The sequence below is a fragment of the Girardinichthys multiradiatus genome, chromosome 14, assembly GCF_021462225.1.
Source record: "Girardinichthys multiradiatus isolate DD_20200921_A chromosome 14, DD_fGirMul_XY1, whole genome shotgun sequence".
Lineage (NCBI taxonomy): Eukaryota > Metazoa > Chordata > Actinopteri > Cyprinodontiformes > Goodeidae > Girardinichthys > Girardinichthys multiradiatus.
In genome coordinates this window covers 27,085,322-27,109,308 of record NC_061807.1, presented here as the reverse complement: position 1 = coordinate 27,109,308, position 23,987 = coordinate 27,085,322, and the positions used below count along the sequence as shown (strand labels likewise).

The window sequence follows — 23,987 nt, the reverse complement described above, 5'->3', positions numbered from 1 at the left end:
GCACAGTACTGTATATATTGCTGGGCTTGAATGATTTTCAAAGGCTTGCAATCAATGGAAATGAAAGGCCTGGCAATGGGGAATAGAACTTGATAAAAGCATGGACAAAATGGCGCAAAAATACTAAATTGTGGTTTAATTTTTAAATTGATTTCAAAAATAAAATCCAGGTATTAACTTCTTAAGCCTAATTAGGTTTTGGTGAAGTTTGAATAACATCCGCAAATCTAACTGAATTTGTCTGAGGATCTAAGCAGTCATTCTGTTAATAATTATGTGTTTCAAATGGGAGTGATAATTCTGGCCTTGACTAAAACCTGGTTGGATTGCGACAAATGTATTTTTTGGAATCTGTGAGCTCTCTGCTTACAGCAGACATGCTGCTTGTGTGTGCAGAAGCCGTGCGGTGAACCGCTGAGACAGTTTTCTGGTCGTTTTGTGGAGTTTTTCCTTTAGCTTGAACTGTTTTTGATGTTTGCAGAAATGGTTTATATCAGCTTTTAGCCAAGATTCTAGGATTTCTGTGTATACCACACATGTTTATGTTTAACTAATGGAACTTGCAGTAAAGAAAGTAGAAGAAAACCAGAGTTAAATTCTTCCCCCAGTACTGGGGGTTGGGGCTTAAGAGGTTAAACCTAATACTATATCTTGTGTAAAGATATATTTAACCTTTTGTTAGTTACACTATGAACTGTTGCTTTTTTGCACATATTCATTGAATGGGCAGTTGGCGCCCTTGTTTACTGATAAGACTGTATTTTATGACCTTTTAACAGGACTGAACTGCCTTTTGTCATCCTATATTCAATTGTTTTCCTGCATTTTGAATAGTTATAGGACAGTAGACGGAGGCGCTCGCCCGGGGCGAGTAACCAAAGGGGAAGAAATAATTAAATTTGAGGCTTAAAAGGTTTTTTGATTTATTTTTTTGCCTCCTTATCTAGCAAGAATTATTATTTTATTTTATTTTACTGTTCATCTCTCTGACGGAGGTTCTTCTTTACCAGAGGTGTAGCGGTGTTCATTCACTCACACATTCACACATTTCATCCAGACATTTCATGGCTTCTTTTTTAGAAATGTTTCTCCAGTTTTCAGGAATCTTTCCTAAACCCTCAAATTTTAATCTATAGTGTTTTTCCAGATCTTTTTGAAATCTGCACATAACCCATTTCCAGAATGCCAGTTTAGACTCATCTCCATGAAGCAAACTCTGGACCAGCAGCTCTGTACCATTTACAGGGAATGAGGGTCTTTGAATCTCGGCTGGGGTAAAAATTGCAATCGCTTGCAACTCTTGATGTGCAGAAGTCGATGGTCATGATGTTTGTGTCTGCGTGGTACATTCCACTGAGCGCGGAGGATCGATGGAAAGATACGATGTGGTCATCGGCGCTGTGATCTTTTAGTGTGTTGGTGCACACAGCTGAACAAAATGGGCACTTTACCCAGCAACACGTACACAGCTGATCGATGAGGATTTCTTCAGGAGTTTGCCTTGAGTTTTTCATTTCATCCACTGAGAAACAGCTAACTTGCTCTTTCATTGATTTAAGTTTTTCATTTACTTCTCTGCTGAGAAAGTCGAAGTCCTTTGTGTCGCTGAAGTTCATGAAACATGTACCATTAAATTTGAGCTGATCCTTCATCAGGGTAGCTAATTCCGTCAGCCACATGTTTATATCACCTTGCTGAGTTTTGGTTTTTTGTGTTGCTGTAAATAGAGCTTGACTCACCACTGTGTAAATGTCTTCCACTGTTTTTTTGAGTATTGTTTTTGCCTCATGACCTTTGCGGATGTATCTCTGTGCTTCTGCTTTAATGAAAGCCTCTACTTGGTCTCTTGGATGTTGTATGTATTTGATGAACTCATCAAACTTCTCACTCTTTGCGAGTGACCTCAGCAGATGTTTCTCCAAGTTCAGCCTGTTTTCACTGAAGGCTGGGACATTACATTTCATAGCTCCAGCCAGAGCCATGGCAGTCTTGGTATAAGCACTTTCAACAATAGATGGTCTCAGTTTTCCGCAGATCAGTTCCCCAAGCACTACGATAGAGGAACTTCCTTTGCAGTAGATTTTAAAAATGTTGTAATAATGCATTTTCTGGCTTTCCAAATAGAAGATTGCATCATTGTTCTTTTTGAACTTGTTCTGGGACTCCATCAGCCAACTCTTTATCAGGTCAAACTTATACAGAACAAGATCAACAGTAAACTGCTTTTTAAAACCATATTTTAACTCTGATTCCAATGTTGCCACCATTTCTTTGACAAGATGAGCCATTTCTTGCAAATAAGATGATTGGTAGCCTCTTGTGGCCACAGGTTTCTTTTTCATTGTATCGAGGGACTCTTTCACAATCATGTCAATCATTTGTCCGATTTGTTTGTGATCATTAGGATCTTTGTGCGTGTTCGGAAGTTTTAATAAGATAGCTTTCCAAATGGTCCTTAATTCAGCAAATGGTTTAGTTTGTTTATTAGTTGCTTTGTTTTCTTTCTCATCATTTTGAGATTTTCCAGTTGTTTCACTGAGATCTTGCTTCTTGGGGACGTTTACATATTCCAAATATGTATCAATCTTTGAGATATCTTTATACCTGCCACTTGCTTTGCATTCTGCGATGAGTTTTTCCTCCATTCCAAGCTCTGCAAGGATAATGAGCAGATCATTTTCTAAGTTGATGTCCTCAAAGGGTTTTATGCCTTTTGTTAATTCATGAACCCAGATTTTCCAGATGGAGTCAAACTCCATTTTCAGCTCTGCTTCGGTCTTGTCCTTTAGGTTTTGACTAATTTCTTTGCTCTTCTGGAGGAGTTTGTTCTCAAACTCTTTCTTCATATCATCCATCCTTTTCCTAGCATTCTTTTGCTGAACAACACCATCCAGTTTGCTTTTAACTGCTGTCACTTGTTCATCATGAAACTCTTTGATTTTGCTCTTAAATCGGCCTTGCCACTGAACCAACATTTCTTTGTTCTTATCATCCTCAAAGTATCTAGCCATTTCTCCTTTGATTTCTTCATATGTTTTGCTAGTTTCGGTACTAATATAACTTGACTCGAGCTTGTTGATGTTTCCATTTTCTATAGTTGGTTTTCAACGGTCAACAAGTTGTCCCTGATGGCCCAGGTCCAGTTCCTGTACTCCACCTTCAGTTTTCTGTACACTGAGATTTCTAGCGTGTTTTTAAAACTGAAAACAAAATTTTCATTCAGGAGTGCGTCCCACAGGTGTCGTGAACATGTGCCGTGAGGCGTGAGAGACTGATCCCATCAGACTGTGAAGCTTTGGAGAGAATGTGGTTCTTCAGTTCTTCAAAGCTCTCACAGTAACCTGTGTTTGGAGGAGCCATTGGTGGGCTTCCTTCCCAAAGCTGGGCAAAGTATGTCACATCTTTCTTTATGTCAAATTCAATGATGTTACTGAAGCAGTTTGTATTGCAGTTCTCTTCTTTGGCTGCTAGTTGGGTCATTTGGTCAAGTTCTTCTTGCAGGCATCTCCTTCCATCCATGTTTTTCTCTGCTGCAGCAACGTCTGTGGCATTCTGGTAAACAAACACACAGCTTGGACTAAGTCTGACTTTCTTCATCCTCATGAAATCTTGAACAACTATCTGCAGAACATTTTACATCTCGGCTGGATTTTCCCCAAAGATGTTGATTACAGTCAAGTTTCCCACACCAACAACAAATGTTGCCAGTTCATTGTCACGATGAGTAGTATTGGTACCCTGCAGCTCAAGAGCCAGCAGTCCTTCAGTATCCACCACTAACAAATAATCATCAGTTCAGGGTATTTACTCCACTCGGCCTGTTCACTGTCTCCATATATTGTTTTATGGGCTAGGATTATATCGTTCAATGTTATATAAACTGTTTTTGAAGGGTTATAATGAAAACATTATTGGACACTAAAAATGTCCAATAGTCGGTCCCCACATATATAATCTGTAAAGGCTTTGTTTTCTGTCTTTGTACATTATGTAGTGTATTAAATGAAGAGTCATTGAATACACTCTTTTAATCATTTGCATTGAATTTTTACCTTGCCTTATGTTGTTGTTTTTGTAGTTTAAAAAAGCAAAAAGAATGTTGTAAGAAAAAAAGACACATTTATATGCAACAATGTATGTTGACACAAACTTGACATACCCAGTTTGTTGGTACATCTGTGACATTTAGGTCTAAAACAATGAACATTAAGTCTAAATTTAGAAAATTAAGACTAAATTTAGACCGCCAGACTGCTGGCTTCAGTCCATTTACATGATTATTGGAGCAATATTGTTTTTTGTTTTTTGGTCCTGTCCAGCACAGTAGCACTGAGTGCCAGGGAGAGGTCCAACAGATGTACTTTCACAAGTGCTATAGTGCTCTGCTTGATGTTTATAAAAACTTTATTAGAAATTGCTTTGGGATTCTTTCAAATGCAAGGCACAGTCACAATCACACATTCCCACCCTCATGTGTACACATCATGTAAAGACACACAAGAATGGATGCTGTACACTCACTAGAACTCCTCATACACACTCTATGCTCTGTGGTCCTGGTACCGATTCCCCAGGGGGCAACCGGCCCTCTGACCCACGAGGTGGTCCCCTTCATTCCAAAGTGGAGATAGGCAGACCACCTGAGCCAACAGTCCAGACTAGGGCAGGACCCAGCCCCAACCTGATGGGCCCCGGCCCTGACCCTGACCCGACCCCCTACCCTGACCCGGCCCCCAACGACCCCTGTCCCCATCCAGAGATGGGGCCACAAACAAAAAGAGGGGGCCACCCGCTCCAAACGAGCAAACCAACCAGAGCTGCCCGATGACAAAGCAGTCCCAACACCCCAATGAATTCAAGTCTGAACCCATGAACCTCCCTCCTCCCTTGAACCCCAACAGGAATTTTCATGTTGGGGTTCAAGGGGGTGAACATGCATAGTCCCTACTGCAAATTCTGGGTCTACCCTGGGATCTCCTTTCAGTGGGACATGCCAAGAAAAAAATGAAATGTGGATGCCCAGGATGTAACCTGGGCATCCACATTTACATTAGCTGAGGTGTCCAAACCACCTCAGCTAACTCCTTTCAAAGTGAAGGTGCAGCAGCTCTACTCAGAGCTTCTCACCATATATCTATCTCTCCCTATCTCTAAGGCTGAGTCCAGCTGCCCTACAGAGGAATCTCATTTCAACTGCTTGTATCTAGGATCAAAATGGTCCATAGCTCATGACCGTAGGTGCGGATCGGAATGTAGACAGAGCAGAAAATCAAGAGCTGCGCTTTTTGGTTTATCTCTTTCTAAACAATAACAAAATGGAGCAGAGGGTGCAATATGTGGATCCTCTCACATTATGCAAAAACAACCTTACTAATCTCACATCACGCGAGGTACAGGCTTGTCTGGATACAAAAATGTTAAAAGTAAGTAATGGGGAGACCTCTGACGGGGGTTGAAGGGGCCACAGCATTTACTTATTGGCGTCTTTGGTTTGGGTTTCCTCTAAACCAAGAACCTAGGTGTGTACCGTGTGCTTTTGGACAGCTTTGACCTGAGACAACAAAGTTTTCTCAATGGGAGGTGCTGAGTGTGGATCCATCCAACAAGTCCTACCTCCCTACCAGGTAGACACTGGTAGGGACTCTGGTTTAGTTGTTTCATGCAGTGGAAAAGACAGAACTGGAAAAGCGGCCCCAGAAAAAACGTTGGTTCCTGAATAGGTTCTGGCTGTGGAAACGCACTGAATGAGTAGCTTGAGAGGGAAAACAATTGAGTCTTACCAGTTTGGATTTCCTTAAACACCGAAGACTCCATCAAGTTGTGTCCCAGAGATTTAGGCTTCAGATCCTCTTTCAGTCCAGTAAAGCAGGATGGATTGTTTTCAGACACCATGGTCTTTATTTTTACCAGCAGCTTTGCTATCTCCTCTGGCCCTGACATCTTTTTTCTTCAAAGCTGTCATGGGCTTTCAGGTCTTTTAATGCATCCTCAAAGTTTTCATCTGAATTATGAGTCACAATTGTCATTACATAAGAAAGTGACTCTCTGCCAAAGGTTTTTTCCAACCACTGCAGCCCTGATTTGTAATGACTCACATGGAGGCCATTTTGGATCAGTAAAATAAAGACATGGATTCCCTTAGTTAGAGTTATTTCTTTATTGTCTTGTAGGCCAAGCAGGTTAATAACCGATATGTGCTGACCAGAGAAGTCATAAAGCTTGGATGAAAACTTTGTATGCTCATCATGGTCAATTAAGATGTTTTTTGTTCCCGTCTCAACTGAGCCTGTTTCACCAAATAAGACAATGATGAGCCCAGCATCAGCTAAAACAAGAAAAAAGACTTGTTTTATACCACAGATACGAAAATAACAAATGCCAAATGAGGTTTAATAATTGAGTAAAACAGATTAGTTGACTCTTACTGATGCCTGTGGCTGTCCTTATTTCCTTCGGCTTATTGTATCCCTCTGCAGACCAGTCTGTTAATTAAATTTCATTTTTCTTTTAATTCAGTTAAATGAAATGCAGTGGGCAGAAGGATTCATTAATGTATTCAGAATAATCTTACCTCTCTCAGATGTGGCAGAGCTGTTGTCGGCATCTCCCTGTGAGCTGCCATCACTTTCTTCTGTGCTTTGGGCTTCTCTAGGTTTGGCCACTAATTCATCCTATCAAACCAAGGATTTAAATTGCTGTTCTGAGGGTTTGACCAGTTGACAGCTACTTTTTCTGTTAAATGGTCACTAAACAAAAAACGTATTTTATTACAGTATATATAGCATCAGTGTTTGTGAGAATAAAAAGATTTTATCTTTATTATAACTTTGTGGTGATCTATTTCATGTTCTTCACCTTTATATATACAAACAAAATGTTTTTTAAAAGTTAAAAAGAAAAGCTATGTTTACCTAATACATTACGTTTCAGTTTTGCTACCTAAATTACCATCCACTTAAATGAAGAAAAAAGCTAAATATAGAAACAGTTTTAAAATCTTGATGTCTTGGTGCACAAGCAAAACAATCCACCTCACAGTTAAGCTTAAAATATTAGCTTTTTACAATTTCCACTGATACCTAGACAGCCTTTTACGTTTTAAATCAAAGATAAAGGTAACGTTAGGCTAACAATGACTATTGGGGGTGTCAAGAGTTCCGTTTGCTATATGATTTTCTTGCACTTGTGGATGCATATAATCCTTCCAGTTATACTGATTAGACAAAAGCACACACCCTGAAATGTAGATTTGCATCATGCATAAAAACCAAGGTTTCACAAGATAGATTTTGGGACTGATAACGTCTAAAAAAAACAACAGAAAAGACACGGACGCATTGTTCTACGTTCCTGTTGTAAGGTTTTTGCAGTATCTAATTACAGAATTGTTTTGTGATAATCAACACGTTCCAAGTGCATTTCTTACTTTCCAGCTTGAACATAACTATAAAAATAAAAATAAACATATTTAAAACTAAAAATATAGATTTGAGGTATCTAAAAATAGTGAAGTAATTGTTATTAAAGTTATAATCCTCTGTTGTTGATAGCTGGTTATACTCATTAATTATTAAGTGTAAAGTCACCAATGTTATTAATTAGTTCTGTGTCTTATTTGCACCCTTTTACAAGCTATTTTACATGAATAAATATGGTTTATTTTCTTTATAATTTTTATGCAATACCTTTTTGTTGCAGATCATTGAGCACTATGAGAAAGAAAACAAGGAAGTGTTCTGCTCGAAAACTGGTAAAAAAGCTTTTGTCCAAATATTTAGTGATTTAGTCATAATGTTTTGATCATATCCTTGTTATTCAACTGTCATATTGTTGTAATTGTGCAACTGTGTCTAAGGTTGTTTTATGTTATGTTGCCAGGTCTCCCTTGGAAAATAATCGGGCTTTAACTATATTTTTGAGTTAAAAAAGATAACTCTGACATGACTGTGTTGACAACAGTCATACTGGTTAGACAAAAGCACATGCCCTGAATTAAATATTTGCATTATGCTTACAAACCAAGGTGTCACAACACAGATTTGGGGACTGATAAGGTTTAAAAAAAAAAAAAAAGACACTGATGCATTTTTCTACTTGCCACCTTCCTGTGTTGTAAGAGATTGTTTTGACAGTCTCTGTCTTAAATAATCTGAACATGTTGAAAAGGGAGAATTGGTCTCTCTAAATGCCCCAGGGTAACCTGTCTAGGATGTACCCCACCTCTCGCCCAATGACGCTGAAAGGACCAACGGGTTTGGTGATGGATGGATGGATGGAAAGCAGAGACTGCCAGATTTTACCTGAAAAATTAGCTATTTTTTTTTATCCAGAATGTCAGTTAATCCCAAAATTATTCAAACCCCCAGGCAGATAAAATTCTCATCCAACCAACAAGTTTGTTTGAATTGCATGAAGCCCTGCAGCTAACCAGCACTTCAGTGGAGCCAGGTTCCTCAGTCTTTTGGGACTAATAAGTTTTCAAAAAAGATAAATGACTTTTTTCCTTTCATTGAAAATTTCTAGGAATATGCTTTCACAATATTCTAATTTTCCAAGACACTGATTAATGGGTTTTCATTATCTGTAAACCGTAATCAGCATTATCACAAGAGTTAAAAGGGTGGACATTTTTGCCTTTATAAATAAATTAAACTTTAACTGAAATGATTAAACCACCCACTCCAAAGAAGTTAGGTCTTTGCACATTTGAAAGATTTTCTTGCTGTTTGCAATTTGATGCTCAGATAACTCATAGCCTAAGCCACAATGGGTGGAGCAGCTGTTTTATCCTGTCATCCTTTGTGGCCAAAGCTACATGAGATTCCTTCCTTATCAGTCAAGGTCCATCCATGCATTATACTGTAACAACTGATACTCTAATACTGATAATTATCAGGAAAAACCTGAGTAGTGTTGGCTGTAACCTCCTTAACCCATTCTGCATCATTAAGGGGAATCAGCATAAATATTGTTTTTGCTTTGGACTTATTAACTTAAGTTAAATAATAATTTCCTGTTTACACAGACTGGCCTCACATTCTATTGTTTGTTAGAACCTGTTTCTAGTAGATTGGCCTTTTTGAGTAAACCAGCCTCACTCAATCAATCTTTTCTCCTCACCAAAGTGATAGTAGGATGGAAGGAAACACTAGCAGGAAACAACAGAGGGAAAAAGCAGCACTCTCGATTTATGTGTCCTCTACGACTCTCACCTATGGTCACGAAATCTGGGTCATGACCAAAAGAACAAGGTTGTCGATACTGGCAGATGAAATGAAGCTTCCTCTGCAGTTGCTGGACTCAGCCTTATAGATCAGACAACCCGTTTAGGTGTTCTGGTCTGGTAATCTGATCAAGATGCCTCCTTGGTGCCTCCCTTTGGAGTATTTGCAGCTATGGCCCACAGGGAGAAGACCCCAGGGCAGACCCAGGTTACGCTGGAAGGACTATATATCCCTTTGGCCTGGGAACACCTTGGGATCTAACAGAATGAGCTGGAGAGTGTTGTTGGGTGGAAGGGTTATCTGGGTTTCCTTCCTGGACCTGTTACCCCTCCGCAGCCAGATCTTGGATGACCGGAAGACAACATATGGATGGATTTTCTCTTCTCAGTCTTAAGACCACTGAAGTGCATGTTTATAGATGTTTGAGATGGGCACCAGATCCCCAGCTCTCCACATAACGGGTACAGAAAAGGGACTGAATGGATGTCATACTGCTTAGACAGCAGCAGGTGGCACCATGCTTGCAAACCTAAATATCATCAGCATATATTTTGACACAGATTGAAAGCTAAAACTGGGGCAAATATTTTATCGTATCAAATTCCAGATTTTTTTCTTGCTAGTAGTTTAAAGCTTAAGCGATAGAAAAATAGAGTCCAAGTTTATTAAAAGCATTTTTTAATTCAATGAAAAAAACCATGTTGAATAGTTAACATTGCATACAATAGCATACCAGCACAAAATGTTGCACAGCATCATACAATGATACATAAAATAAAATCTAAAATCTAAATATACTTACCTTTGCAGGTTGGTTCTTCCTGTCCTTCCTGTTCATGTGAATGTATCTCCTTTTTCACAAAGCAAATAATATACAGTTGGACTTAACAAGCTCCTCCTGCCTGCGTCCAACCAAATCAATGTGAAAAGAAAAAATGAAAGTAGCAATTCCCCTAAAATATTGTGAGCTACAACAAACCAGTAAGAATTCTTATAAATTATATGAACTTTAACATTGTATACTTGAAAAATCAAGATATTCTGTAATAATTGCACATGGCTTGTTATAATCTTGCCAGTATAACTGAATAATGAATTTAATTAGCAAACAAAGTAGTTCATAACAAAGTAGTTGATGGGTCAGACAAAGAGTGGTTCAAGAATCCCTCATGAGGACCAAAATATCGAGACACGTGACGTCGCCCGGTACGGCGGAGCCGGGGTCCCACCCTGGAGCCAGGCCTGGGGTCGGGACTCGTCGGAGAGCGCCTGGTGGCCGGGTTGCTCCTCGCGGGACCCGGCCGGGCCAAGCCCGAACGAGAGACGCGAGGCCATCCCCCAGTGGGCCCACCACCTGCAGGGGGAACCGTGAGGGACCGGTGCAAAGAGGATTGGGTGGCGGACAAAGGTGGAGACCTCAGCGGCCCGATCCCCGGATGCTTAGGCTGGCTCTAGGGAAGTGGAATGTCACCTTGCTGGGGGGGAAGGAGCCTGAGCTTGTGCGGGAGGTCGAGAGATATCGACTAGAAATAGTCGGGCTCGCCTTCACGCACAGCGTGGGCTCTGGAACCCATCTCCTTGAGAGGGGTTGGACTCTGTTCTACTCTGGAGTGGCCCACGGGGAGAGGCGGCGGGCTGGTGTGGGTTTGCTTGTTGCCCCCCAGCTCAGCTGTCTCGTATTGGGGTTTACCCCAGTGGATGAGAGGGTCGTATCCCTGCGCCTTCGGGTTGGGGAGAGGTCTCTGACTATCATTTCAGCCTACGGGCCGAGTGGCAGTGCAGAGTACCCGGCCTTCTTGGCGTCCCTGTCAGGGGTGCTGGATAGTGCCCCTCCCGGGGACTCCATTATTCTGCTGGGGGACTTCAACGCCCACGTGGGGAACGACAGTGACACCTGGAGAGGCGTGATCGGGAGGAATGGCCTCCCCGATCTGAATCCGAGTGGTGTTTTGTTACTGGACGGGTTTTCGTCCCGGCCGTGGAACACTGGACCAGCTCTATACCCTCTACAGGGTGCTCGAGGGTTCATGGGAGTTTGCCCAACCGGTTCACATGTGTTTTGTGGACCTGGAGAAGGCATTCGACTGTGTCCCTCGTGATGCCCTGTGGGGGGTATCTCCAGGAGTATGGAATCGGGGGCCCTTTACTAGGGGCCATCCGGTCCCTGTACGAGCGGAGCAGGAGTTAAGTCAGACCTGTTCCCAGTGCATGTTGGACTCCGGCAGGGCTGCCCTTTGTTACCTGTCCTGTTCATAACTTTTATGGACAGGATTTCTAGACGCATCTAAGGGCCAGAGGGGGTCTGGTTTGGGGACCAGTGGATTTCGTCTCTTCTTTTTGCAGATGACGTGGTCCTGCTGGCCCCCTCTAGCCAAGACCTACAGCATGCGCTGTGGCGGTTCGCAGCCGAGTGTGAAGCGGCTGGGATGAGGATCAGCTCCTCCAAGTCCGAGGCCATGGTACTCGACCGGAAAAGGGTGGCTTGTCCTCTTCAGGTTGGAGGGGAGTTCCTGCCTCAAGTGGAGGAGTTTAAGTATCTCGGGGTCTTATTCACGAGTGAGGGAAGAATGGAGCGGGAGATCGACAGACGGATCGGTGCGGCTGCCACAGTAATGGGGGCGCTGTGCCGGTCCGTTGTGGTGAAGAGAGAGCTGAGCCGAAAAGCAAAGCTCTCAATTAACCGGTCGGTCTACGTTCCTACCCTCACCTATGGCCATGAACTTTGGGTCATGACCGAAAGAACGAGATCCCAGATACAAGCGGCTGAAATGAGCTTCCTCTATAGGGTGGCCGGGCACTCCCTTAGAGATAGGGTGAGGAGCTCGGCCATCCGGGAGGGGCTCGGAGTAGAGCCGCTGCTCCTCCACATCGAGAGGAGCCAGTTGAGGTGGCTCGGGCATCTATACCGGATGCCTCCTGGACGCCTTCCTCGGGAGGTGTTCCAGGCACGTCCCACCGGGAGGACGCCCAGGGGACGGCCCAGGACACGCTGGAGGGACTATGTCTCTTGGCTGGCCTGGGAACGCCTTGGGCTCCCCCTGGAGGAACTGGAGGAGGTGTCTGGAGAGAGGGACGTCTGGGCGTCTCTGTTGAGTCTGCTGCCCCCGCGACCCGGTCCCGGATAAGCGGAAGACGACGAGTACGAGTACGAGTACAAAGTAGTTCAACTATGTAAGAATATTGTGACACCCTGTGAAATATCACGTCCATCTGTTAGATGTTGGATGGGGTTGTTGCATTTACAGCATCTAAATGAGATCAAAATCTCTGCTCTGACTTGGCCCAGGACTTTAAAGTCCAAATCTCATACCTTCTGAGAAGCATGGAGGTAAAAGTGTCATAGTCTGGGGATGCTTTGCTGCAGCAGGACCTGGCCAGCTCATTATCATTCATCACCATGAATTCTTCAGTGGGTCAGAGCGTGCTTGAAAAAATGTTAGATCATCTGTGAACAAAGCAAAGCTAAAAAAGAAATGGACCCTGGAACATGACATTAATCAAAGCATAGCAGTGAACCTACCAAGGACTGACAGACTGAGGTTATTTCAGCCACAGAAGGTAGACTAGTTATTAGAGGGTGGGGTGTCCTAAGTTTTTCCTTAGCCAGAAAACACATTTTTGTATATTAATGTTATTTATTGTGTAAAACAAGGTTAACTTTTATGTTCTGAGCAATTAAATCACTTATTTTACAGAGAAAAAAGAAAACGAAATAATAAATTAAGATTAGACATCAATATGTGAACCTTTCTTCTCAAAGAACCATTTATTGGGTTGTGATAATGTTTTCATATTATTACAAAAAGAAGATATGTTGGTGTGTTTAAACTGGGGTTCTGTTAAAAAATATTGAACAGTACATATCTTACTTGCAGTAGATAGCTGTCCTAATATCATCAGTTTGGAAAAGAAATCACATTATTGGGTTGGATATATTTCAGATGTATCTAGGTTTTTTGGGGGGGACGGGGATAATCTTTCACTGACTTTATCTTTGTTCATTAAATAATGACATAGTGAAATCTTTTGAGTGTACGTGTTTTCCTTTTAAATTAGGTTAAATTTCATAATCTAAAACCCTGCCATTGATCAGTTTATCTGACAGATTGTGTATTTTGTTTTCACCGTTCCTATCAATATGTTCGTCTTCATGTAAAAATTTAAAAAAAGCAATTACAATGTAAAAGCCAATTACTAGGAAGGAAACTTGCAGAAAATAAGCAGGTAGTGAAAATAGACTTCAGTTGGTCTTTGTGATAAAGTCAGAAGCTCATTAAGAATGATATCTGCAATAAATAGAATGACATTTGTTAAAGAATTGCCATGTAGGTCGGTGGCTTATTGGTTAATTGTGTATAAACCATTAAAGTGGAGAAATGGGTTTAACAGGGAATTAACGTTATTCTCTCAAGACAGATGTCACTCTTCCGTGGCGTGGCTGCCCCCTACTGGCTGCTTTGTGTCAGTGACTGATGGACTGGACTGAGACCGACTGGTTTCTCCATCAGAGAAACATCTCTGATGTTTCTTGGCTAAAACTTATTTCTTGGAGCAGTCGATGAGGTTTGCACTTTCACTGAAGGAGTGCGTACTACACTTAGATGAATAGTAATTAAAATAAATGCTTTCAGGTGAAGGCTGAAGTCAACCTGTCCAAACTTAAGTCTGATTTTGTCACATTTTCAAATGATACCAAGATCACAAAAGTAGGTTAAAAATGAAGAGAGTATTACATCTGCAAATGGTGGCTACTGACTGATGAGTCAAGCATTTTGAATACATTTTTAGTTTCCAAATTGGTTTTATTTATTTTTTCTTTAACTTTAATTGCCTGGCTCACAAAAAACAGCCAGGCTTGGTTGAAATCTCCCAACACCTTTTGAGAGCATGTGTTGTGGTCTGTAGGAACCACAGAAAAAAAACAACATTCCCACATTGAAACGTGGCGTGGGCAGCGTCATGGTCTGCGGTTACTTTTCTTCATGTGAATCTACAGTTATTATCAAAGTGAATGAAGGTGTGAGCGATTCTAAAAACCAGTCAGTTTTAACCCAAAACCTTCAGGTGTCTGCTTGAAAGCTGAAGATGAAGAGGGTTTTCTTTTTCTCCATCATGTGTCCATTTGTACATCCAAATCAACAAAAGAATGGGTTCGTTAAATGAAAATTAAAGCTTGTCAATGATCAACAGTCCAAACCCAAGAGATGTTCTCACAGTCCTGTATATTTGGAGAACTTTTGCAAGGCAGAGTGGGCAAATATTATCAAGTCAAGATGTGCGGTGCTGATAGTCTGCTATTAAGAAAAAAATGAATGCTGAAATTAAATGAAACGGTGATGCAACAAGGTGGGGTTTGCAAACTTATGCAACCAGGTAAGTCTCAAAAATCTGACAATTTAACCGGGGTGTGTTCACTTCTTAGAACCAATGTAACCACTGGAAAATAACTACTTTAAACAATTTAAAAAACTAGTAAAGTATGTTATTACAATTAACAAAAGACAACTTTAGTAGCTGAAATCACTAAAAATAAATAAATAGCCAGCAAAATAAATGTCTTGGGCTGTGTGTTAAGTCTAAATAAAATGAACAATTGATCTAAAAAAGATTTTTGGAGGCAGCAAAGATGGTGTCTGTAATACAAACATTTATCTAGAAAAATGTAAAAATGAAGTTCAGAAGGTCTAAGAGATCTGAATTCAAATTAGGAAACAAGTATATCAGATATATTCAAGGTCTAAACAATTCAAAGCTAAAAAAAAATGTTTTAATCAGTAATATAGAAGCTACTGTACAGATACTGTACAGATTTATGTCAGTGGGCAGAAGACAATAGCCTCATGGGACAATTGTAAGGCATGGTGAGAACAGTAAGACAGTAAAGTCATCAGGATTTAAGGATATATATTCAGTCAGTCATTTTCTAGCGCTTATTCCATAGAGGGTCATGGGAGAGCTGGTGCCTATCTCCAGCAGTCTATGGGCGAGAGGCAGGGTACACCCTGGACAGGTCACCAGTCCATCGCAGGGCAACACACAAACACTCATTCATACACCTAAGGGCAATTTAGAGAGACCAATTAACCTAACAGGCATGTCTTTGGGAGGAAGCCGGAGTACCCGGGGAGAACATGCAAACTCCATGCAGAAAAACCCCAGGCTGGGAATTGAACTCAGGACCTTCTTGCTACAAGGCAACAGTGCTACCAACTGCACCACCGTCTTTTGTCCAAAAAATAGCTAAATGAAATAAAATAAATAAATAAATAAAACAAAGAATGACAGGAAGGGGGGTTAAGCATAATGAAACTTGCATGTTAAAAATATCAGAGGAAAAGTGCATTATTAGTTATTTTTTACAGAGCAGATTCTGTACTATGATGAGCCCTAATGCTTCCTCAATGTTATTGCTTTCAATAAAAGACAGAGGCTGAGAATAAATAATTATTTATTCAAAAAATATTTCGATCTAAAAAAAGAAGCTCCTTTAAAAAAATGATAAAGTGGCAAAACAGTGGCATGTTCTAGTCCTTACTGCTGAGTGATTTCTGCCATGTCCTTGATTCCTATAAGCAGCAGCTGTGCTGTTTGACTTGCTTGATTCCTAACAGGCTACACCTTGGGAAGCAGCTGACTGTTAGCTGCTGGGTGGAGAAATGGGATCATAAAAAGCTGGCGTGGGAGACAGAGTTTCATGGTGCATGTTTGGTGAAGAACAAGAAGTTCATTTGTGCTTGTGTTGGTCAGTTGGATTGGTTTGCTAGTAGCCAAGCTAGCTTTAGACACCAACACATCAGCAGCTATGGCTTTCAAGTTGATTTACAGGTAAGTTGTGTTTGGTTGCACATAAAGTTTTGTTGGAGCTGTTTTCTCATCTTATTTTGTAACAACAGTGTGGTGTTACTCCTGTCCTTATGGTCCACTGGAGGATGTGACTTCTTTATGGAAGGTTGGTAAATCCTCATTTGTCCTTCTGCAATATCTGCAGATGAGGGTTAGCTACAGTTTGTGTTTCCACAGGGGATCTTCAAATGGAGTGTCATGATCGTTATTTCATGATAGCTGTTGACCTTGCAGCCACTGGAGGTCCTCGCTTTGAGGCTGTTGGTGAGTCGTCCTGTTCTGCTGCAGGTCAAAGTTGTGTCCGACAGCTTTGAACAATGGCTTCAGATATGAAAATGAACATCATCTAATGGTTAACTGCTAGGTTTAACTGTTGGCCATCTTTTCCTGTTTTCCCCTCAGATGGAACAGGCACATATGCCATCACTGAGGATTATGCAGCAAAGTGTGGTTACAGTATCAATGTCTTCTCTTTACTGGGCCTTGTAGAGTTCAGAGCATCTTACTTCAGCTGTCACACTGAGAAGGTACAGAAGGAAACAAGTGCTTCTCTAGCCTCTTAGAAAATATCGTTTTGTAGGTCTTTGCTAATATATTCAACTGGATTTGTTAGGATGACGGCTTCTCGTTCAGATTTAACCTGTTAACGACCTACGATGGGGAAGATGCCTATTATGCACTCAATAAGACCTGTTCTCCCCCTCTACCTTGGTCACCCAGAGAGGTTACCTGTGAGGTCAACTACATGGAGGTAGGTCTTCACTAAATGATCTTGTATGGTGCTTGTTTAGCCTCTCATCATGCATGTCTTCACAGGTATCCGTAAGGAGTGAACTTCCCTGTCCAGCTGGGTTTAGTGATGACTGGAGCACTCTTGAACCTGTATGTATCAATAACAAACATCTGTTTTTGTTTTACTGTCTTTCTAACTGACAATTTGTACAGCTGTACAGTGCCTCAACCCAAGGCTGGCAGGTGACCTTTCAAAACCTAGATGAGCAGTTGCCACCCATGAACCTGTCTAAAGCTCGCAGGGAGGGCTATGTATTTGACCTTGCCCATGACAGGATTGTATTTCGTACACCGTATGGTCAACCAGAATCCTACAGCACTGAGGTAGAAAACCAATGCCCAGTAATCAGAATTTGCTTCCAAAGCAGTGTTTAACCAGCATCTCTCCATAGGTGAACGGGGTTCCAGTAGAGGTGGTCCATGCAACTGTGTTCTTGCGTCAAAGCTGGGTGGCGATTATGATTGACATGATTGCTTCTTGCTCCATGGGTGGGTAACTTGCGCCTTGCTATATTTTGACAAGGTGTGCTGCTGAATAAAAGAATCTCCTTTCTTCAAACAGATGCAGGGTCATACCACAGTGGCTACATGATCTGGGACACTCCAGAAGCACTCTATCCCAGTCTTGTTGACACACAGATTAGTCTTGGACTAAATGGTAAACTTGTGGAGCAGGCTGCTGCGGAGCAAAAAGGGTTTATTATGGCAAGGTATAACTCGACAGTTCAAATTAGGATCCCTTATAATGCTGAAGGAGGCTACAGGAAGGTAAAAAGAGATTTGACCTTTTTCCTTAACTCACCCAACTCTAGCTTATAATGTAACAAATCATTTTCAGAGCTTTGTGAGCAATGGCATCTATGAGTTCTACATCTTCAACCTCTACTTGAAGCAAACTTCAGTGGATGAACGCCATGAAGAGACTGCACTGTGGTTTCACAGGACTCTTGAGACACCCCTGTTGCCATCTTCACTTTTCACTGAAGATCAAACTGATGTGGCTGAAGGAGCATTTACAGTTTATCTGGGCAAAGTTCCCAGAGATGTTGAGCTGACCTCCCTCCAGCTGAATGGGCAGGAATTTGAAGTGCCCTTCAGTGACGCCAATACATACACCCTGACAGAAGTCAGTCATCCCAACAAAACTCACAGCTACACTCTGAAAGTGCCATTGCATGACAAAATTGTCTTTCAAGAGGAAAGTATCTTTAGAAGCATTGACCAAAGGAGTCTTTAACTGTAAACCTCATACTAAACTTTTTCTTTTTTTTTTTTTTTTTTGGTTGTCCTTTAGTTCTCCAAAGAGAATGGAGCCATGTTGCACAAACTGGACATTAACTACACCCTGAAAGCCATACCTGGAATTGACCCATACTACTACACTGTCTCAGTCAAAGCACTAATGGCTGTCTGTAAGTTATGAGTTTCTTAAAGATGTTTTTTTATCTGAATTAAGTAGTCAATCGTATGTCTTGTTTGGCAGCTCCTCCATCTTTTGATGCTGGATGTACAGCATCTGGGATTGACTTCAAGTTGGCTTATCGTTCTTTTGACTACCTGTGGGACATCAGCATTGGCTCAGACCGGCTGACACCGGCACTGGCAGCCGAGCATGGGTACACCATGAGTAATGACAGCCACAGTCTGCTGCTCAGTGTACCACTGTTCACACATGGCTACAAATACCAGGTAATTTTGGAAACCTGGGATGTCTAGACTTTACCAGTTTGTAAGGTTGTGGACATTTATAAATTTCTTTCTAGGATATTACTCTGAAAGGCTTTCTTGGGACCTTTACAATCCTTGTGAGGGATCATGACACATCAGAAGTCAAGACTTCCACCATCAAGACATGCTTGTTTAATACCACAGAGCTACTTGGTAAGAATACTAAGCATTACTGCAATGGGAGGAGGGTGGCTGGTATATAAACATGTACCTGCTTTTCCTACAGTATGTTCAACTAATGGGTGGATGACTTTGGTGGCTGATCTGGCTGAGCTCCTTGACATTGATGAGATCCCAGCAATTCATCTAATGAACAGCCTCTGTGTACCCAAAGAAGTAGATGGCACACGAGTGCTCTTCTCATTCCCGCTCCACAGTTGTGGCTCTGTAGTTGAGGTAAAGATTGCACAAGATGGAAAAATGAATAAAGGCATTGTTCTGTGTTTTTAAATGAACTATCCCCACCACTCCAGCTCTCAAAGGAAGGTGTGACCTATCAAAACAAGATTTACTTTGCTCGTTCTGAGACTGTCACTTTAGGGTAGGTCCTAAAGCTATAATTCATCATGCTATAGTAAGTACTGGTTTAACTTCAGTGTAACCTTCTCCCCACTCCCCCCCCACAGGATGATTGTGCAATGTATATACCCTCTAGCTAGTCTCCAACAACCTTTCTCAATTCATAAATTTGAATCTGACAATGACGGTTTTGGCAACGTAATCCTCTTTGTGATGCCCACAAACGGTATGTTGGCTTGATCAAAAGCTGAACACCATTTGTCAGGAACTTTTATTAAACTTCATATCTTTCCTCCAGATGAAGAAACTCACACTACTACTGAAATGACAACCACAGTTGCTCCCAAAAGAACCAAAACTCCCAGCTTGCACCTACCTTCCTTCTACCCCACTGCTCGCTATGACAAAGTTTACAGGGTTCAGAACAAACTTTCTTACTTGAAGAAAGGTAAGTGAATGTCTGCAAATCAAACTTTCAGACTGAATGTCTTATAACATTCATTCCCTCTCTCTGCAGGGACTAAAGAAACCATGCAAGAAATGGGGTTTCCTCACTTTTAAGGATTAATGCAGAATTTTAAATCTTGAATTCAATGGAGATTCTTCTACTGGATGGCTGGTTTAGTCGAAGCTTTGTGTGAATTGCTTTTTATTTTTTTCTTAAGTTTAAAAGATGCCTTGAAGTACCATGATCTGGGTTTGTTGTGGACCTTTGCTTTTGGTTTGGCAAGAAAGGGACCTGCACATTGGCTGGCTGTATAGATAGATTTGCTGAAGTAAATTTTATGACAGTTGTGGAAAATTTAACTTGACTGGTGCATACGTTTCTATATTTTACTGTAAATGCCAAATTAAAGCTGCAACTTGATGCATATTTTAATTAAACTGTCTGTCTGTTTTCAATAGTCAGATTACTTCCGGTTATCTGACGTACTCAGAATCTATAGAGCAATAACAGACACTGCTGGAGATCTCTAACGTAACATCAATTTGTCAGCATCTAACGGCTTAATCTTATTTTTTACTTTTATTTTTTTGTTTAATCCGTAACCCGCTCTTGGCTTGTCGAATGTAATTTCGTCCCCTGACCAGCAGGTGTCACTAGAAACGCACCAAAGCATATTTACGTTCAACTGTTCTAAAACTATGCGAGTCCGTTGTTCGAAGCAAACTAGACGACCATGAACCACGAAGGACATATATTGGTGAGTTTTAGCTCGGGTTTTAATGCTCCAATCAGATTATGTTGCTTTTTTTTATCAGCCTGTTGTCCTGAAACAGAGATCCGTACAAGCAGTCCTGCCACCCATCTCCAACAGGACCCTGCAGCACCCCTCCTTCCTGCCTCTTTACATGCCCACACGTTCCGACCACCACTTTCACGGAGACACTCACCCAAGTGAGTCACTTCAATATTTTAAATGTTCGCGCTGAACGGGATTAAGTGACGGGTTTTCTGTTCAGGTTATCCGATGACTCCTGCAGAGCTTTTCTACACAGACCCCGCTCTGCCCTGCGGGAGGAGGATCTACAGTAGTCTGAGTGGGAAGATGGTGAGTCAGTCCACACTTCCCAGATATACAAGATCTCAGAAAATTAGGGTTTTTGATACAGAAATGTATTGTAGCCTACACTATCATTGGAGACTGACTTGACAACCGTCAGTTACTGAAACCCTCCCCAAGGAGGGTAAGCCACTAAAGTTGAGCAAGAAACCTGGTTCTAAATGCTGTATCAAAGCATAAAACTCGACAATTGAGGTGGAAGGAAAAAGCGGTGGTGAAATAAGGCGCACACGCAACAGGGGTAACCAAAGCCCATTTAAGTGTCGGGGAGATTTGGTGTGGACTTTAGCTGGTGGCTGTGCTTTAAGAGCCACAGCACACAGAAGTATCCAGGACATGGGTTACAACTGTCACATTAAGACATCTGAATCAAGGTCCCACAGTCTGCAGGGAGAGTGGAGAGGTACATAATCAAAGTTGCTTCAGGTCCTGTGTGAAACTTCAACAGTCATTGGTGATTTTAGGAAACATGCCTTATGCTGGTGTTGGGCCACTCTTTTAGGCTTAAAGTCAGAGCAGTCATCTACTTGGACCAATATCTACTTTAATAACTCCACAGAGAATCCATTGGAAGGCAAGTTAATTTGTATAGCACATTTAAGCAAGACGATTCAAAGTGCTTTACGTGATGAAAAAATACACATAGCAGTGGCATGATAAAGTAAAGTTGGACTACAGACTGAAATTAATGAATGCACTCACTGCTTTTTAGGCAGACCTGTGAAGACACTGCAATAAAAAATTCAACTAAAGAGAACTTGGTTGAGTTTTTTTTTTTTTAATCTTGGAAATGTTCTTCAGGTGATGGAATGCCAACTTTAGTGATTTGTCTTTATGTGCCTCTGGAGGTTCAGATCTGAGTCCACCACTTTTGCCAGATTTCAAGCCTGATAAGTGGTTTCTAGCTGTAATAACTGAAGGCATGTGCTGACTCTTCCTCCCTCCTTTGGTCCAAAAATAATTACTTTAGTTTTGTTTTTATTCATTTGATTAAAATTATGGCACATCCACACATTGATTTGTTATATGCATCTAGCAACACTTGAATAGGTTCATAGTCACCTGGTAAAATCGTAATGTAGAGCTGTGTATCATCATGTAGATCTTGAATAGAAGGGGTCCCAGCATGGAACCTTGAGGAACCCCGCAAGTGATTTTTTTTCTTTTTTTTTTTTTTTTTTGTCAACTCTGATGTAGTTACCTACTGAGACATAGAAGTCACTGCCCTTCAAGTAAGACTCAAACCACCCAAGTGCTGTGCCAGAAAGACTGACCCAGTTCTCCAGTCACTCCAGTAATATACTGTGATCAAGTGTCGAATGCTGTGCTGAGGTTCAATAATACCAGCACTGTGGTTGTTCCACAATCTGCATTTATGACAAGGGCAGTCTCTGTACTGTGGTGAGCACGGAAACCTGAAAATGTCAAAGCAGCTGGTCATTGTTTACCCACACTTTCTTAAAGAAAACTGTGGGTAAAATCTCAAGACAGCAGGAGGAGCAGCTTAGTTGATGTATCATTTCTAGGTTGTAGTTGATCTGGTAGAATTATGATTTTGGGAAAATTTGTTTTGGTTGGACACAGCATTGGTGCTGGACTTGATTTTGATATATACAGACTATTCTAATCTTAAACTTCTCTGTAAAGTTAACAAATTAATTGCAGGTCTTGGTAGAGAGGAGTTCAAATGCTGCAGACACATGGACGTTTGTTAACCTGTTGAAGGTGGCAAACGAGGCACAACCGATATTTTTGTTGATTCCATTTTCAGTTCAAAGATATATCTGTGGTGCGGCGCTGATGGTGTAGGGGTTAAGCGCGCGACCGTATACGGAAGCTACAGTCCTCAAAGCAGCTGTCCTGGTTCGAGTCCCGGACCCGGCGACATTTGCCGAATGTCTCCCCCTCTCTACCCCTCTTTCCTTTCAGCCTACTGTCAAAAAAAAAAACAAAGGCCACTAGTGCTGAAAAAATTGTGCCAAGGGAATGCCATGATATGGCAGCCCAAACCATCACTGATCCACCCCCATGCTTCACTCTGGACATGCAACAGTCTGGGTGGTACGCTTCTTTGGGGCTTCTCCACACTGTAACTCTCCAGGATGTGGAGAAAACTGTAAAGGTGGACTCATCAGAGAACAATACATGTTTCACATTGTCCACAGCCCAAGATTTGCGCTCCTTGCACCATTGAAACCGACGTTTGGCGTTGGCATGAGTGACCAAAGGTTTGGCTATAGCAGCCCGGCCGTGTATATTGACCCTGTGGAGCTCCTGACGGACAGTTCTGGTGGAAACAGGAGAGTTGAGGTGCACATTTAATTCTGCCGTGATTTGGGCAGCCGTGGTTTTTTGGATACAATCCGGGTTAGCACCAGAACATCCCTTTCAGACAGCTTCCTCTTGCGTCCACAGTTAATCTTGTTGGATGTGGTTCGTCCTTCTTGGTGGTATGCTGACATTACCCTGGATACCGTGGCTCTTGATACATCACAAAGACTTGCTGTCTTGGTCACAGATGCGCCAGCAAGACGTGCACCAACAATTTGTCTTCTTTTGAACTCTGGTATGTCACCCATAATGTTGTGTGCATTTCAATATTTTGAGCAAAACTGTGCTCTTACCCTGCTAATTGAACCTTCACACTCTGCTCTTACTGGTGCAATGTGCAATCAATGAAGACTGGCTACCAGGCTGGTCCAATTCAGCCATGAAACCTCCCACACTAAAATGACAGGTGTTTCATTGTCCAACCCCTGTACTTTAAAGTACAAGGATAAACTTTGTAGTAGACTGACATTTCTGTATTAAAAAATATCCCTTATTGGTCTGATGTAATATTCTAACCTGAGTTAGTTTTCAGTACTGTAAGCCATGATCATCAAAGTAAAACAAACACTTGAAATGTGTGCAGTGAATCTGTTTCACCTTTGGAACTGATTTATGGAAATAAACTTTTCAATAATGTCTTATGTACAATACAAATAAAAGATCCAGAAGCCCAATGGGTTGAAGGAGTGAAAAGTAACTGCTTATGTCTTTTTTTTTTTTTTTTCTTCTTCCAATCAGGTTTTTAATGTCTCCCAGCTCAATGCTCCTCAACCAATCATGTCCGCCTGCGTCGCCATGCCAAACCGCCCAGACCCGTTCAGGGCTGTGCCGTACCCCATCAACAACCTGGGCAGCCCCAGCTGGAAAATACAGAGCATCCCCCCTCAGGAGCAGCTGAGCATGGTCATCCAGCTCACTCAGCAGGAGGACCAGGCTATCACCAACCTGTTGAAACTACACCACCAGGAGGCGCTCCAAAGCAAGG

At 41.7% G+C, this 23,987-nt stretch overlaps 1 protein-coding gene and 1 long non-coding RNA gene across 3 annotated transcripts; one reads left to right on the top strand and one right to left on the bottom strand.

Moving 5' to 3' along the window:
* Positions 1-6,229: 6,229 nt before the first annotated feature.
* On the bottom strand, positions 6,230-6,694 carry LOC124880744. The gene is made up of 3 exons (XR_007041442.1): positions 6,572-6,694; positions 6,426-6,482; positions 6,230-6,325 (listed from the first exon to the last, which is right to left on the bottom strand). It is a non-coding gene; the product is annotated as an uncharacterized LOC124880744 (long non-coding RNA).
* Positions 6,695-15,889: 9,195 nt separating this feature from the next.
* On the top strand, positions 15,890-23,878 carry LOC124880742. 2 transcript variants are annotated; one of them, XM_047386067.1, is made up of 20 exons: positions 15,890-16,049; positions 16,118-16,173; positions 16,245-16,331; positions 16,470-16,594; positions 16,681-16,818; positions 16,884-16,949; positions 17,013-17,183; positions 17,252-17,348; positions 17,422-17,627; positions 17,698-18,057; positions 18,154-18,271; positions 18,343-18,548; positions 18,623-18,740; positions 18,814-18,983; positions 19,061-19,128; positions 19,214-19,332; positions 19,405-19,554; positions 20,370-20,505; positions 20,571-20,659; positions 23,741-23,878. In XM_047386067.1, the coding sequence occupies exons 1-19, from the start codon at positions 16,027-16,029 to the stop codon at positions 20,641-20,643; spliced, it is 2,487 nt and encodes an 828-aa protein (XP_047242023.1). In that variant the 5' UTR covers positions 15,890-16,026; the 3' UTR covers positions 20,644-20,659; positions 23,741-23,878. The 2 variants fall into 2 exon arrangements, with proteins under 2 accessions (XP_047242023.1, XP_047242024.1); XM_047386068.1 differs by lacking the exons at positions 20,370-20,505; positions 20,571-20,659; positions 23,741-23,878 and adding an exon at positions 19,624-19,991.
* The last annotated feature ends 109 nt before the right edge of the window (positions 23,879-23,987 follow it).

What these genes read in the sequence shown, in the direction of transcription:
- LOC124880742 (XM_047386067.1), top strand. Translation starts at nt 16,027, where the DNA reads ATGGCTTTCAAGTTGATTTACAG. An exon ending in ATGTGACTTCTTTATGGAAG is followed by an intron (nt 16,174 to 16,244) that starts GTTGGTAAATCC and finishes GTGTTTCCACAG; the next exon opens with GGGATCTTCAAATGGAGTGT. An exon ending in CACATGGCTACAAATACCAG is followed by an intron (nt 18,549 to 18,622) that starts GTAATTTTGGAA and finishes ATTTCTTTCTAG; the next exon opens with GATATTACTCTGAAAGGCTT.